Source organism: Lupinus angustifolius, chromosome LG17, assembly GCF_001865875.1.
Source record: "Lupinus angustifolius cultivar Tanjil chromosome LG17, LupAngTanjil_v1.0, whole genome shotgun sequence".
In the NCBI taxonomy this organism is placed as follows: Eukaryota; Viridiplantae; Streptophyta; class Magnoliopsida; order Fabales; family Fabaceae; genus Lupinus; species Lupinus angustifolius.
Window position 1 is genome coordinate 15,318,450 of NC_032025.1, and position 14,055 is coordinate 15,332,504.

At 34.4% G+C, this 14,055-nt stretch overlaps 1 protein-coding gene across 1 annotated transcript; it reads right to left on the bottom strand.

Annotated features, from left to right (window-relative positions):
- LOC109332046 lies at positions 5,960–13,240 on the bottom strand. Its single transcript, XM_019566897.1, has 4 exons — positions 12,833–13,240; positions 11,694–11,846; positions 7,505–7,576; positions 5,960–7,298 (listed from the first exon to the last, which is right to left on the bottom strand). The coding sequence occupies exons 1-4, from the start codon at positions 12,980–12,982 to the stop codon at positions 6,630–6,632; spliced, it is 1,044 nt and encodes a 347-aa protein (XP_019422442.1). The 5' UTR covers positions 12,983–13,240; the 3' UTR covers positions 5,960–6,629.

Here is a 14,055-nt window from a genome sequence, read left to right on the forward strand (position 1 = left end):
AAATGGGAGTCCTTTGTCCCACAAGTAGTTTAGGGTCTTTTTATTATTTTGTGTTAGACAATAAACCATTGAAGTTCCTAAAGAACTATTGCCTTTTTTGGAGTAGGAATGTGGGGGGAATTCTTTCTTTCTTGGATTAGGCATGTAGAATAACTTAATTCCTCTTGTGGTGGATTGACAAGGTAACTTAAGAGAGAATGATTTATTTCCCTTATTGAAGGATTAGCATGTTATTTAAAAAGGGGGATTACTTCCTTTTTGAAGGGAGGCATGTGGATTAAAGAGGAGGAGAAATAATTTGTTGCCTTTCTCGAAAAGAGGCTTGATATTATTCAAAATAACACTTAAAGGCCGAATAGAAGTTTCTTTATTGATATAGGCGTGTTCAATTGTTGCCTTATTGGAGGAAAGCATTTGAATTCGAACCACAACACTTATGGCATGCACAATGAATATTATGGAGCACATGAAAAGTTACCTTTTATGCCAAAGGAGTTATGGTTGTGTTAAATAATTTCCTTACATGATTACAATGAGGTTAATTGTGTGGTATGTTTCCTTTTTTAGGAAATATATTAAACTTGGACATTCATGGCCGTGTGACTCGTCATCAAACAATTTAAGGTCAAATTCAAGGGAGTTATGATTGTAGTTAAGAATGTTTTATTTGTTTATTTTAATAGGTAGTTTTTGAATTCAAACTAATTACACTTTCTACGGGAATTTCGTGTGGGGTTGGGGGCTGATTAGAATCAGCCTAATCCACGAGTTGGTTGCATGATGATCACAATTAAAAATATCCTAATCCACTAACTCTAGACCTCATCATTTATAAATAGCCCACCCTTCATTTCATTTCACCCATCTCACAAACTCAAAGCAAAAATCATCTCCTTCATTTCCTTCTCTTGTGCGTCGGCATTGAAGCCAAAGGAAGGAGGTCCATTTTTCTCTTCTCAATCTTGCACGCAAGCTACTCCACTTCTCCTCTAAGGTATCTACATCATATAAATGAGTTTTATGTTCCAATTCTTAGGCTTTGTTAGTTGTATTCTCTATTAGGAGTCATGAACTCCAATGGTGCAACAATGGGATTTAGTTTAGGTTTTGCTTGGAATTCCTTCTAGCTTTTCTCCAAGGACCCTACTCTACTAATTTGAGGTATGGAGAACTCAAATTTCATCTCTGATTTACAAAATAATGACATGCAAAAGGCTGTTCTTGTTGTTTTAAAATTCTGCCCAAGTGTGGTTAGGGAAATCATGCGTGATTGTTGTTGTTGTTGAGTTGTAAGCTTATGGTTGTGTTAGAAATGATCACGGCTATGCTTAAAACTCCTTGAATCCTGGAAATATTCTGTGTGCGGGTCTCTATGTCTCAAAAATTCATGATTTAAGGGTCTCTAAATCCAACCACCTTTTTGTGTTGTTGTTACACCAAAAAGGATGCTCTAAGTGTTATCTCTTGTCTTAGAATTGCTTAGGATTGAAGTTAAAATCCTTGCATGTGCTCTAGATTGTTTAGCATTCTGTATCTGTTAGTGAACTTCTCTCAAGGACTGAAATTCGAAAATTTGGAAGGCTTGAAAGCCATGCAATTGATCCTAAGTGTTTAAGGGTTAAAGAAATTCTAGAACCTTAATTCTTTGATAATTTGAGTTCCTAAAGTCCAAATTTGACATATGACCTATGCATGTGTTCATATTTTAATTTTCTAGCCTATTATAATCTTATTTAGGGACAAGGATTCGGGATCCTCACTGAGTGAGGGTAAAAACGAAAATCAGTCCCCAAGTTACAATCAATACAATCAAATTTTTAACTGTGTTAGCCTATGTTTTAAATTATCTTATGGTCTATAAATTCTGAGTTTTTTGAGCCCAAATATTTTAAGCTCAGTTCTGTCCTATGAAGTTTAACATGTATCTCAAGTTAAATATTTTTCTGAAATTATTCTGAAGTTAATCCGAGTCTCATAAGTCAAATTCTAAGTTTTAAACCAACTATGTCCCTGAAATCTTTTCGTACCTGACCAAGATCATAAATGTATCCAAATGAAATATTTAGGTATGTTATAATGTCTAGAGCCTCATTAAGGTGGTTTCCTGTATAATATGAATAATCCAGTGATATTGAAGTTAACTGTTTAAGATATAATCAAGTACTCAGCATTCGGGCAACCAGCGACAAAGGAAATATTAAGTTCAAAAAGGGTAAAGGTATGGAGAGAAGTGTCTTTATATAGGAGCTTAGAAATGATGCCAAAGATATTCATGCATCTCTAAGCTAGACCATATACGGATATAGTCGAATACTATTTTTGTGACCGCGAACAATTGAGTTGCGAGACTTAGTTGTTCGTAAATTAATTTAATTCTAAACTATGATTGATATGTTTGACTGAAGTGGGTGAATGGAATTGAATGATTATGGCTGTTGATATAAATGATTATTATGTATGAAAATTGATTATGAAAGTACTTATTTAATTGAATATTTTGTTTTACTCTAAACTGTAAAATATTGTTGAGTTGATTATTGAACCGTCATCAAGCATTTTCATGGCATAGCATATGGAAATTCTTGATGGAACTTAAAGAATGAAAGACTTTGTTTATGAAATATTTGACAAATAATGAAGGGGAAACGTTTTTCTGAATTTTATCGGAACTGGCGTATTTTTATAGTTAATAGAAAATCCTTTTGATTAGTAAGCCAGTGAGTTTGACCTTGATGAAAATGTCATAATTGAATTTCAACGAAAAATGTTTTGTTATTACCCTAAAAGGGTTTTCCCCTGATTTTTCTTTTCTCTAAAAGAACGAAAAGCTATGCTTTGTATGAATCAAAATATTCATGTCACTATGTTTACTATTATAACATAGTCTACAGGAAGATACGACACTGAGATTGTGTTGAGAACCCAACGGGGTACCTTGTCTGCGTGACTTGGTTGAGGGGACATTGTGGGTAGAGATTGATTTTCCAAGAATAGGGTAGCTCCCTTGAGCTGACAGAATTCTTCGTAGTAACTGCAGTGACCTCTGACACCCCCTTGAAGGTATCGTGCTCACGATGATACTGCGGTTATCTTTGCTGAATGGTGGGTATTTTGGCGCTATTGAGTGCACAATAGTTATATGCCTTTTGGTTACAAATGGTGAGCACGACGCTGTATTCGTTTTGTTCGCTTCCTAAGAACAACAAATGGTTGATCGGGCTCGATCAGTCGGTACCATTGTTGTTGATGTATTGTTAGGGGCCTAGTTTGGAGACATGTTCTACATGCATTCATCTAGAGAATGATTAGTCTCATCATATCGGTGAGTGTATTCCATTATGCTCATACATATGATTAAATTATCATATTGATGCTTGTATGATTTGTTTTATGTTATGACTTTATTAATTTTTAATTGTTTATCTTATATAGAGATACTTACTCTCCAATCTCACATTACAGGTAGTGATGGGCTCAAGGGCTTCTTTTGTGACTCCTCTCTGTCGAATAGAGATCATACCTCTCCCACCACAAGAGGTTGAGGTGGACCGGTATAGGGCAGTGTATAAAGGAGATATACAGATCAGGTGTTCGTACCCAGATAGGCATAGAGTGATACTCCCCCACCGCTCTACCATTCCAACGGTCTATATCATGCACATACCAGGCGGTTATGAGTTACGACACATACATCTTCCTGCTCCTGCCATGTATATTCCTTCTCTTACTACTCCTCTTAACCTATCTTCTAGATCCTCTCACGCCCGTAGACGTAGGGTTGAGCCATTTCGGTGCACACCCAAGGCCTCGACGAGACGTTCTACTAGGGGACCACCTGTGACCTCGGCTAGTCGTACTAAGATGACTCGAGGAGTTCAAAATTGCCAGTGCTTTTGGTCTCTTCCTTTACAAGAGAGTCATATGGATTCACCCACTACTGTTGTTAGAGAGATTCCGGAGTTTACTCCAAGATCCTCTTCTCACATGGTAGGTGGGAGAGTTCAAGATGACGAGACTGACATTCGTGGCTCAATAAAGAGGGCCCGACTATCTCCTTCACCATGATACTCCCCTGTGCCCGTTGAGCCTATGGTCAGGGATGGTATTATATATATTTCTAGTGAAGATGAGGATCCATAGGAGGACCCTGAGGAGGGTAGTGTTGGAGGACAGTAGCATAATGATGTTGGGTCGAGATTTTGACGGTCCATTTGTGTATGGTATGGCCGTATAGTATTTTGGTGAGTTGTAGAGTGTACACCCAACTATAGGACTTTTTGCGTGTGTATATTTACGTACATATATCCTATTATGCTGGAGTGTATATGTTATGTATTGTTGTTTAGATTATAGTTTTAAGTGGCGAGTCCTAAGAGAACCATATGTTCGTATATTATTAAAAAAAGTTATACGTTATTTTCACAAAAGAAAAATATAATTAACCAAGAATGTAAACGACGATCTTGTATGTAATTATTTTAACGGTAAGAAAAGGATGTTATAATGGTCGGGAAAAACTTTATGCATTCTCACTCATCCATTTGTTTTATGACGGATTCTTCCCACCATCAACGTTGGCTAACATGTACTATTACAGTAGTGAGCCTATTGCTAATGTTGTGAGTATGAAGGCAATGGTTCTATGAACTTAAAGTTTAAGGGGTAATTTGGAAGAAAAATAGTTCAACGTGTCTACTTGTAAAATGCTTAAAATTTGTGGAGGTTCTATGCAATTTTCCATATTTTTATTATTGCTAAACTTGTAATAATTTTCCATATTTTTATTGTTGCTAAACTTGTAATTTTATAATATTGTTAAATGTTATACTTTTTATTTATAAGATGAATTTCATTATTTCAAAACCCGTATTTTTATGAATTTAATTTGTACTTTGTTTAACTAAATAGTCATATACAATCAACACATACTTCAAAAGGAAGAATATTGAATGCAAACTTCTAATGAGTCATGAGAGCCATCTCTAGAGGGTGATCATTTGAATTGTCATGCCCTACAAAATTTTAGTATTTATAGTTAGTCAGTCATACTTAAGTTTATGTCATTACTATTGAAAGATAGGGAAAAAACTAACTAGGAGTTAGACATGCGCACTTAAATCTAACTTTTAATCTAATATTATACTATTATTATGAAGGGAATTAGTTTAAACCATATAATTTTCTCTTTTCCTATTATCATTATTGTTAATTATATTTTCATCTTACATCATATTTTTATAATCTATCTACAATTAATTAAATCTATAATTATAATAAATTTTATATATTTCATTTTTATTTTATATTTTTTTAATTGAGGGGAGAAAAAAGAAATAAAAGAAAATAGAGAAAAAAATGAGGAAGTGAGTGTTGAAGGCACTACAATCAGGAAAGAAAAAGAGAAAATAAAAAAAATAAGAAAAAAAGAAAAAAGAAGAAAAAAAGAGGCCGGAGAAAATCCACAAACCAGATTCTCTTTTTTTCTTGAAAGATTTTTTTGAAAGCAGAAAAACCACGTAACCAAACTGAACAATCTATTAGCAGTTCGGTTTGACTCGATTCCAACAAAAACATTACAATTAATTGAGGTAAACCGAATCATTTCTTTTTGTTCAGTCCGGTTACTAAATTGCACTAAAAACTGAACTAAACTTTATATCCCTACTTAAAATGATCTCTTATAATTCCTCCATTCAAACTCTTTCACGCCATTTTACCGTTTCAATCCACTTTATCAAACACCAAACTATTCAGCCTTCAACTACACGTTGAGCCTTGGACCAAATTTTCAGCCAATTTTGTCAAAACCCTAACTGGTTACAATTAAATTGTGCATCCATTGATGGGTCAAATTGATATGCCTAATTTCCACAGATAAACCGTATTTTAATAATTATTAAATTCTCTTAATAAAAGGTGGAAAACCCTTCAATTGCATCAACAGATAAAATTGTTTAACTAAAAAGAACATGCTCATTCAGAATTATACATATATATAGTAAACCGTCCTCCAACATCATGTTACCCCAAAATGAATGGATTCAATTATGAACGCCAAATGATAAGTATTCATCAGATATATAGACAAATAGGGCCACTGATCACTATAATGTACAATTGTAAGATCCCATCAGCTAATGTTACAACTTGCACAAAGCACTTGGTCGATGTTCCTTAAAGACCAGCCACTGTTCTATAAAGCATCTCATGCAGAGGGCATAATGCTCTAAAGTGAGAAATGCACCTTAGAATTTATTTGCGAGTTAGATTTTGGAGGGAAAGAAAGAGAAACAGAAGGCTTTCAAGTCATAAAATACACTTGTTAGATGACTCTGAAGTATTCTCTTTCCTTTCCCTCCCTTCAAGATCCAACTTGCAATAAGACCCTTGTGAATAAATGTATATGATAAAATCAAAGATTTATAAGCAACAAGCACCTGCATAATAAATTATACACGTGATAATCTGCCCTTGTGATTTTCTTGTCAAGGTTATGATCTTGCACTTTATACTCAAAGTATATCCCTCACTTCAGAAAATTCATATCCGATCTGGGGCACATGAATGCATGCACAGTGCTACCTAAATGATTGTTCCCTGATTTCTAAAGTATAATGAATTTTAAGAAGCTACTTCATCAAGTCTAGGAAAACGAACCCATTCCATAGACTATGCAATAGCATTGATGGCAGTAGATTCCTTGACCTTGTAAATATAACACCCATCACCATCCCAAGAAACATAAGTGGCAGCATCCTCTGTATATTAAAATGTGCAAGTGCAAAGGCAATTGAACTTACCAGTATTGCACACCACACCGGCATGTATTTGGTAAGCGATGGGAGTAGAAAGCCGCGGAAAACTATCTCCTCCCACACAGGAGCACAGACTGATACTACTATTGCATATAAAAACATTGCTACGGGATCCCTTGCTCTTATTGATTGCTCAACACTTGAAAAGGTGACAGGCGTAGAGGGTAAAAGAGGTAGTAGATCTAGGTTGAACTGTGATAGCCGATTTACAATAGGAAACATGAGACATCCCAGGATGACATCTATTTGCCAATTCCCTTTCAGGCTAAACTTGAACCAGTCAGGTGGAAGGGGACGAAATCGAGAAAGACAACGAAGAAGAATTGCAATTCCGGCGATTCCTTCGGTTACATCAATAACAAGGCTAAATAGTGCTTGTCCTCTAAACGTCAAAGATTCCTTGTTAAAACCAGTTATATGGGCTGCAAAAGGAATCATCCAAGATCCTATAAACCAAAATGCCGTTGTCCAAAGAAGCATAACCTGCATCAAACATGGTTTCACAATTTACAACCTCATTTTAACATTTGATGTTTTAAAATTTTAACTCAGACAATTGAGCCAACTTTCATTCTATCTCCATTCCTCTCACTTCCACTCGTACCATAAATTTTCAACTTATGGAAGTGATAACCAAAAAAAGAAATTTTAGTTAATCACACCATACTCCAAGTTTGGGAACAACTTACTTGTAATATGGTCATTGCATTCCATGGTACAACCCATCGATCACCAAATACCATGAATACTTCATTTGCAGCCTGAAGGAAAATCAAGCTTTTCAGTAAACAGACTGGCACAAGATCACATACCATTTACAACATAAATCTTTTTTTTATATAGCATACTAATAATAATAGCACAACTCTGTTGTCATGCATGGTTCCATCTTTAAATGTGCAAAGAAAATCTATCTATAGCTTCATGTATTTTACTGAGCAACAAGATGATGCAGATGTACTATAAATCAAGAAAGCATAAGCTTAACTATAAATCATCTCATGTATTTCGTATAGATTGTGTCTTTAGATTTTGATTAGAAACTGTGAGATTATACTCTAGATTATAAACTAAAAAACAAACCAACCCATCAAACTTGAACATGTTGCTTTTAGCTTCTTTTTCGTGGTTTATAAGTTTTTTTTTATAAACTCAGCTTGTTAACAAAACAAGCTAAGTTTATAAAAAAACTTCTAAACCAAAAATAAGCAAAAACAATCCCATCCAAACATGCAAAAGTATTTAAATTCAGTTTTAAATTTAGTGATAATTAAATAATTTCATAACTTTACAAGATCATAATCATTTAGGCATATTCAATATTACAGTATCAATGATAGGGGTAATATAGGAAATTTCATATTTTCCTGTCTTGGGTGGTATTTGGGTTCAAGTTTATGTTATTAGGTGTATTGCTTTTCTTTTGATGTCCAAGATTTGTCTTTTGGGTTTAATAATAGTAGAGTCTCAAACATTATGGGATTGGTATCCAATGTCTAGCAGAATGTTATAGGAAGTTTTTTGGTCAAGTTGATAGAACTGGTCCAATGGAACACTAAAATAGAAGGCAAAACTATGAATTTTATTCAAGAATTCCTAATTCCTAAATCAGTACAAGAATGATAGTATGCCAGAGGTTATTTGAGAAAACCTCACTCTCCAATGCCTAACCAGTCTTACCTTTGCAAAAGATAACAAACTAATTAACTTAGAGCTATTTATAGCACAGTTGTCATAACTATCTGAAAGGCTTCACACCTGCTACTCTCCATTTCTTGCCTCTAGACTCTCCAAAACCTATCACAGCTGAAAACAAAACTAAAACCTAGAGTACCAAATAGGCAAATACCCATACTGTCTTAAAGCAGTAATGGGCTCATTGCTGTGGGAGGCTGCACCTCAATATAAGAGGTATACTTAAACAGTTGCAATGCTTTCTTTTCATAGAATGACCCCTTTTATGTGTTATGGGCAGTAAATCACATTCTTCTTGATTGTGTGAGCCCTGGGTTTCTTTTCTGCTCATCTTCAGCGCTATCATACATCATAAAAGGTTCATACATCTGAATCCTAATAAATTCTTCCTTCAAGTTGCCCTAAAATCAAAAACAGAATCTTGATAATGTAGGTTTCACGCCTTCATGGTACTCAAACAGGCACCAATATGATTCTATAATACCTCCTACTGTCTGCAATTTGCCCTTATTGATGTGGGCATGAACAAGGACAAACAGCATCGAGAGCTCAAAGGACAAGGCGAACCAATGACAAGGGCAAGGGCAAAGATGACAAAGGAAGCACTACGTCAAGTTATAGCAACAACCCTTGAAGCCAGCCCAAAAGAGGAGGACTTGGAGCTAGGAAGGACTGGTGCATTGTAATGAAAAAAGGGAGATTTTGCCCTGCCAAGACCATGGATGACCCCACAGCCCAGCTGTGGTTGCCTATTGAAGATTTTGGTCCATGCCAGTTTGGGGACACAGTCCATACACAGCCTGGCTGTGCGTCATACAATTTTCGCGTATTTTCTTATTTTCCCCTTTTAATATATGGGTTTGGTAACCCAAGTCCATGAAGTACTCGAATAACCAGGTGGCTGTCTAGTTTTATGTCTTTTGGCTTTTCATTAGGGAGTTAAACTTTTAATCATTGTATATTATGTTTCTGCATCAATGCCTTTTAATTTTATGAATAATGTGGCTGTCTCTTAGTGTTGCAGGTGCTCTATATATTATATGTTTCTGAATTAATAAAAGGTAAAAAGACATATTTTGAGAATTTTGGCATAGCCATCGAAGAGCATCCTCCCCAAGTTTCTTGAGTGAACCATCCTGAATCTTATCAAGAACATTCTTGGTCTTGTGGCGATTCCTGAATCTTATCAAGAACACCCTTGTTCCAGTGGCGATTCAAAGGCTAATCAACCACTTGGTTGTGGCGCCTTCCACCTCTAATCCCCATTCTGTTTTGTTTCTTTAAATTGTGTTTACTATAGTTCTTGTTCTGTTCATGTGTTTCTTGCTCATGTTCATGATAAGTTCCTCCAATTGATCCATTTGGTTCAACCTATCCTTATGATATTTTTATCTTACTTTTCATTTACATTAATTCCTTTTTCCATTTCCCCTAGTGCTTTTCTTTTCTAATTTCACAAACAAAAACAAAGTGTCATTCTTTCCTTGTATTGGATGTGTAATACAATCTTGTGGTATTCATTCATTTTCTAGAATCAAATTCAAGGGGGGCTAATCGAAAAGGACAGCCACCTTAAATTTTTCATCATAATAATAAGGACAATCACCTCAGTTGATGATCATTGGAACTAAATTGTACGACATCCTAGGACAATCACCATGGAGGATCGTGTCCCCTATCTACACAAAATAAGCAGATGAGCCTTCAATCTATCTGTAATCTACCATAAATCCACCTGAGAAAAGAAGACCATCATCTCAACCTAATAAGTCTCAAATCCCCACTTTTATCCTACATCCCAATAACACCTAAACTAAGTAAAAGATATACATGACATGTGTACAATCAAATACTAGGAATTGAAAGGGAACCAATTCTCTTTTTCTTTCCATCAACTTGCAAATGTTCAAATAAAAGCATATACTCAATATATAGTTCACCACAGAACTTCCTTCCCAGCCACTTATGGAGATTACTTACAGTTGTACTTCATTGACAGTATAGTCACAGACTTCCTATAATGCAAATACCCAAAGATGGAGAAGTAACTATTTTTATAGATCGGATATGCTAAACTGGAGATAACCTATTTCAGCCATCACAATCCTAAGGCTGACTGAGGGTCAACAGTTGATCAGCACTAAAATTAAATGTGTTAGATTCCATGGAATTACTAGAAAAATGCATTTTATTAGCCATCATAACCTATCCAGAGGAATAACCAGCATATTCATATATTTTAAGCATGTTTAATTCATAGTTTGTAGGAATAATAGTCAAAATTTTGGAAGGCCAAATTCAGCCACGGCTAAGACACATAAATAGTTAAATACATCATTAATCTTTAAATTGTTCTTCTCTTCTCGTGTTTCGACGCTTTCTGTGACAGTTTAATACCTTTTAATTGACTTTATTCTGTTGCATCAACAAAGCCATATGTTGTAATTTTTATCTTGCTTTGTTTTCAATCTGCTCTGTTCCTCTCTTCTGTACTTTCTCTATAATAAAATGTGCTTGTTTCCAAACAATTCAATTCTTACTTACCTCAGCAGTTCCCTTGCCACTTGAGATTGATTTTATTTTTTTCCAATGCTCTGTTTCTTGTCTGCTTTATTTTTTTATCGCTGTATTAGTTTCCTACTTTCCTGTTTATTTGTTGCACACTCTGCTTTAAGTCAGTATTTGTGACACATGCAGTATTGGCTAATCTAGGATTTTCACCTTTTTGTTATGAAATTTGATGTTACGGCTGCCACAAATCTTTTTAGTAATGATCAGAGTTTAGAGCTTGTTATAAAATATTTTTGTTTACTAATTTTAACACCCTTTGTTTAATAATTTTATCTCCTTTAGTCAGTGAGGTGTGCACTTTTAAGCACCTCTCAACTTTAAGGTATTAATACCTAATCACCTTTGACTACCGTGTCTCAGGAAACAGAATCCAATACAAACCATTATAAATAATAAGTTATTGTGGAAATGAATTTTACACAAAATGTTTCATTACGAAACTTGATGGTAGTGATCATATCATTCATTTGCATATTTCAAACATTATATGACATTTGTTCAGTAGCAGTATCACATATATTCATTGACATGAGTACGTCTTTAATGCACTACAAATATATAAGGCTCAGCCTAGAAAACCATTCATTTTAAAAGCAAGTGATGGATAATTACCTTCTGGAGGCTTGAGTTCCAGCTTCTTTTGGCTACACTGGAGTTATTTAATTCAGATTGTACCGACTCCTCGGGAAGATAGTGGTCTATAATTTCAGGTTTTGGAGTTTCTGGAGAATGATGCTCATGCCTAAAGCACAATATACTCAATTTCTGCAAGGGATGCCGAATAATGAGCACGGCAAAGCAAACAAAATGCAACCATTTACTTCAAGTATATATGAATTTGCAATAAAAATGCTAATTTGCCATCACTTTCATTGATAATCACACATATAAAGTAATAAAAACTTACACGTAAAAGTCCTGTCTGAGTTATTTACTTTACTTCAACAATGTAAACTCCTAACAAAACTGACCCAGTAGGTGCCTATTGCGCTCAAGCCCAATGTCACATGCCTGACTTGCAATCATAAACCCTAAGGGATACATATCCTCTATATAAGCACAACTTAGTAAACACACTATGTATCTTCAGTACTCTCTGCCTGCATGTTTATCATTCATTCCATTCTATAAGACTGACATGAGTGTTGGAACATCTTTGCATTTACCTTGCCTCATCTGTAATTAAATTATAGCTATGGCGGACCAATGTGGAGCTCTCCAACATCATCAATCAATCCAACTACACCATCATGTACAGGCATGAATAGAAAATATATTGGGTTTTAAGTTGCAGTCCACAAAATTGTGGCCTCATTCGCCTCCACAACTGAATTGCAGTCACATTTTCTACCATTGTAGTAACATAACTACATCTAGGACCACAGTTTCAAATCATGTAAAGCTATGGAATAATACAGGTCTCATAACCATTTGGAAACATTCTTTAAGCCCTTATTTTCAGTAAAAAAGGGCAACCCAGTGTACAAGGCTACCACTTAGTGAGGAGGCTAGATATACACGATCTTACCCACAAGCTGATAGACTGTTTCCAGAATTTGAACTCGTGACCTCATGATCACTAAACAACAACCGTTGCGTCAGCTTAACCTCTTTTAAGCCCTTATTTTCAGTAATTAAATAAAATTAGTACAATTATAAACAATATATAACAGATTTCATTCCCGTGGCACAACTAAAAGAAGGTAGGTAACATAGAGTAAGTGATAAAACTAGTGGCAGATATTGCTTACGTTCTTTGAAGACCTAGCATGACATTCCAAGATCCGAAAACTCCGAGAGAAAGGGTGTAGTGTGGTGGGTCGGAGAGAACCCTTAATTGGATGAAATGGGCGACTGAAGACAAAAGAAGAAGAAGAAGAAGAAGGGGAGGTACTCAACATTGAATTTATTTTAGATAAAGGGAATTAGCGACGGTGCAAAAAGAATAGGGTTAATCAAATTAATTCCTTACATGAATTGAACAAAGAACAAAAAGGTTGGTTTAGGGTATAGTCTAGCGTATCTATGGGGATGGGGATGAGGATGTTAATTGAAGGACGGTGCTGTTGTTGCAGTTCTTCTAGTTTGTTCCATCCAGAGAGGAAAGAGAACGATAAGCTTCTTTCATTCTTTGTTTCCCCAACCCAACCAAACCAATCCTGGGTTTTTTCTTGGTTACCATTATAAAATATTGGATTCGCTTACACAAAACTTTAGAAACTTTAAAAATAAATATATCTATGAATTCAAAATTTGAAATAACTTTTCTCATGGTATAATTTTCATTTTCTATTTTGCCCTTCACATTATTTAATTTTTACAAAAAAAAACTATATAATTCTAAGCAACTATCACCAATACATTAATTAACCACATATCTCACATTAAATTAAACATTATCATAAACAAAAAAAATATAATATAAAGTATATCAAACACAAAAAATGCATTCTAATTCAAAAAATGAAATATATATAAATTGAATATGTAGTATCACAATATTCGCCGGCAGACACAAAGTGTTTGTACACACTAATATCTATAAAGCCAAAACATGGTGTAACTTTTATGATATAATTTTTACTTCCTATTTTGCCATTAATATTATTTAATTTTTACAAAAAAACATGTAACCCAAAATAACCACCACCAACCTATTAATTAACTATATCTCTCACCTTAAAATGAATATTATCTTAAATACAAAAAAAAAATTATAATATAAAGTATACAAAATACAACAAATACATTTTAACTCTAAAAAATGAAATATATAAAAATTGTGTACATAGTACTAACATGCAATATTGACGGCAGACACGAAATGTTTTTGCACACTAATATTTAATAAAGTAACTTCTCTCTATTTTATTTTTCTAATCTCATCACTAAAATTTCATATTTAACTATTTTCTATAAAAATATTTTTAAGAAGTAATAAATTATGATATATATTATAATTTTAATGATTGGA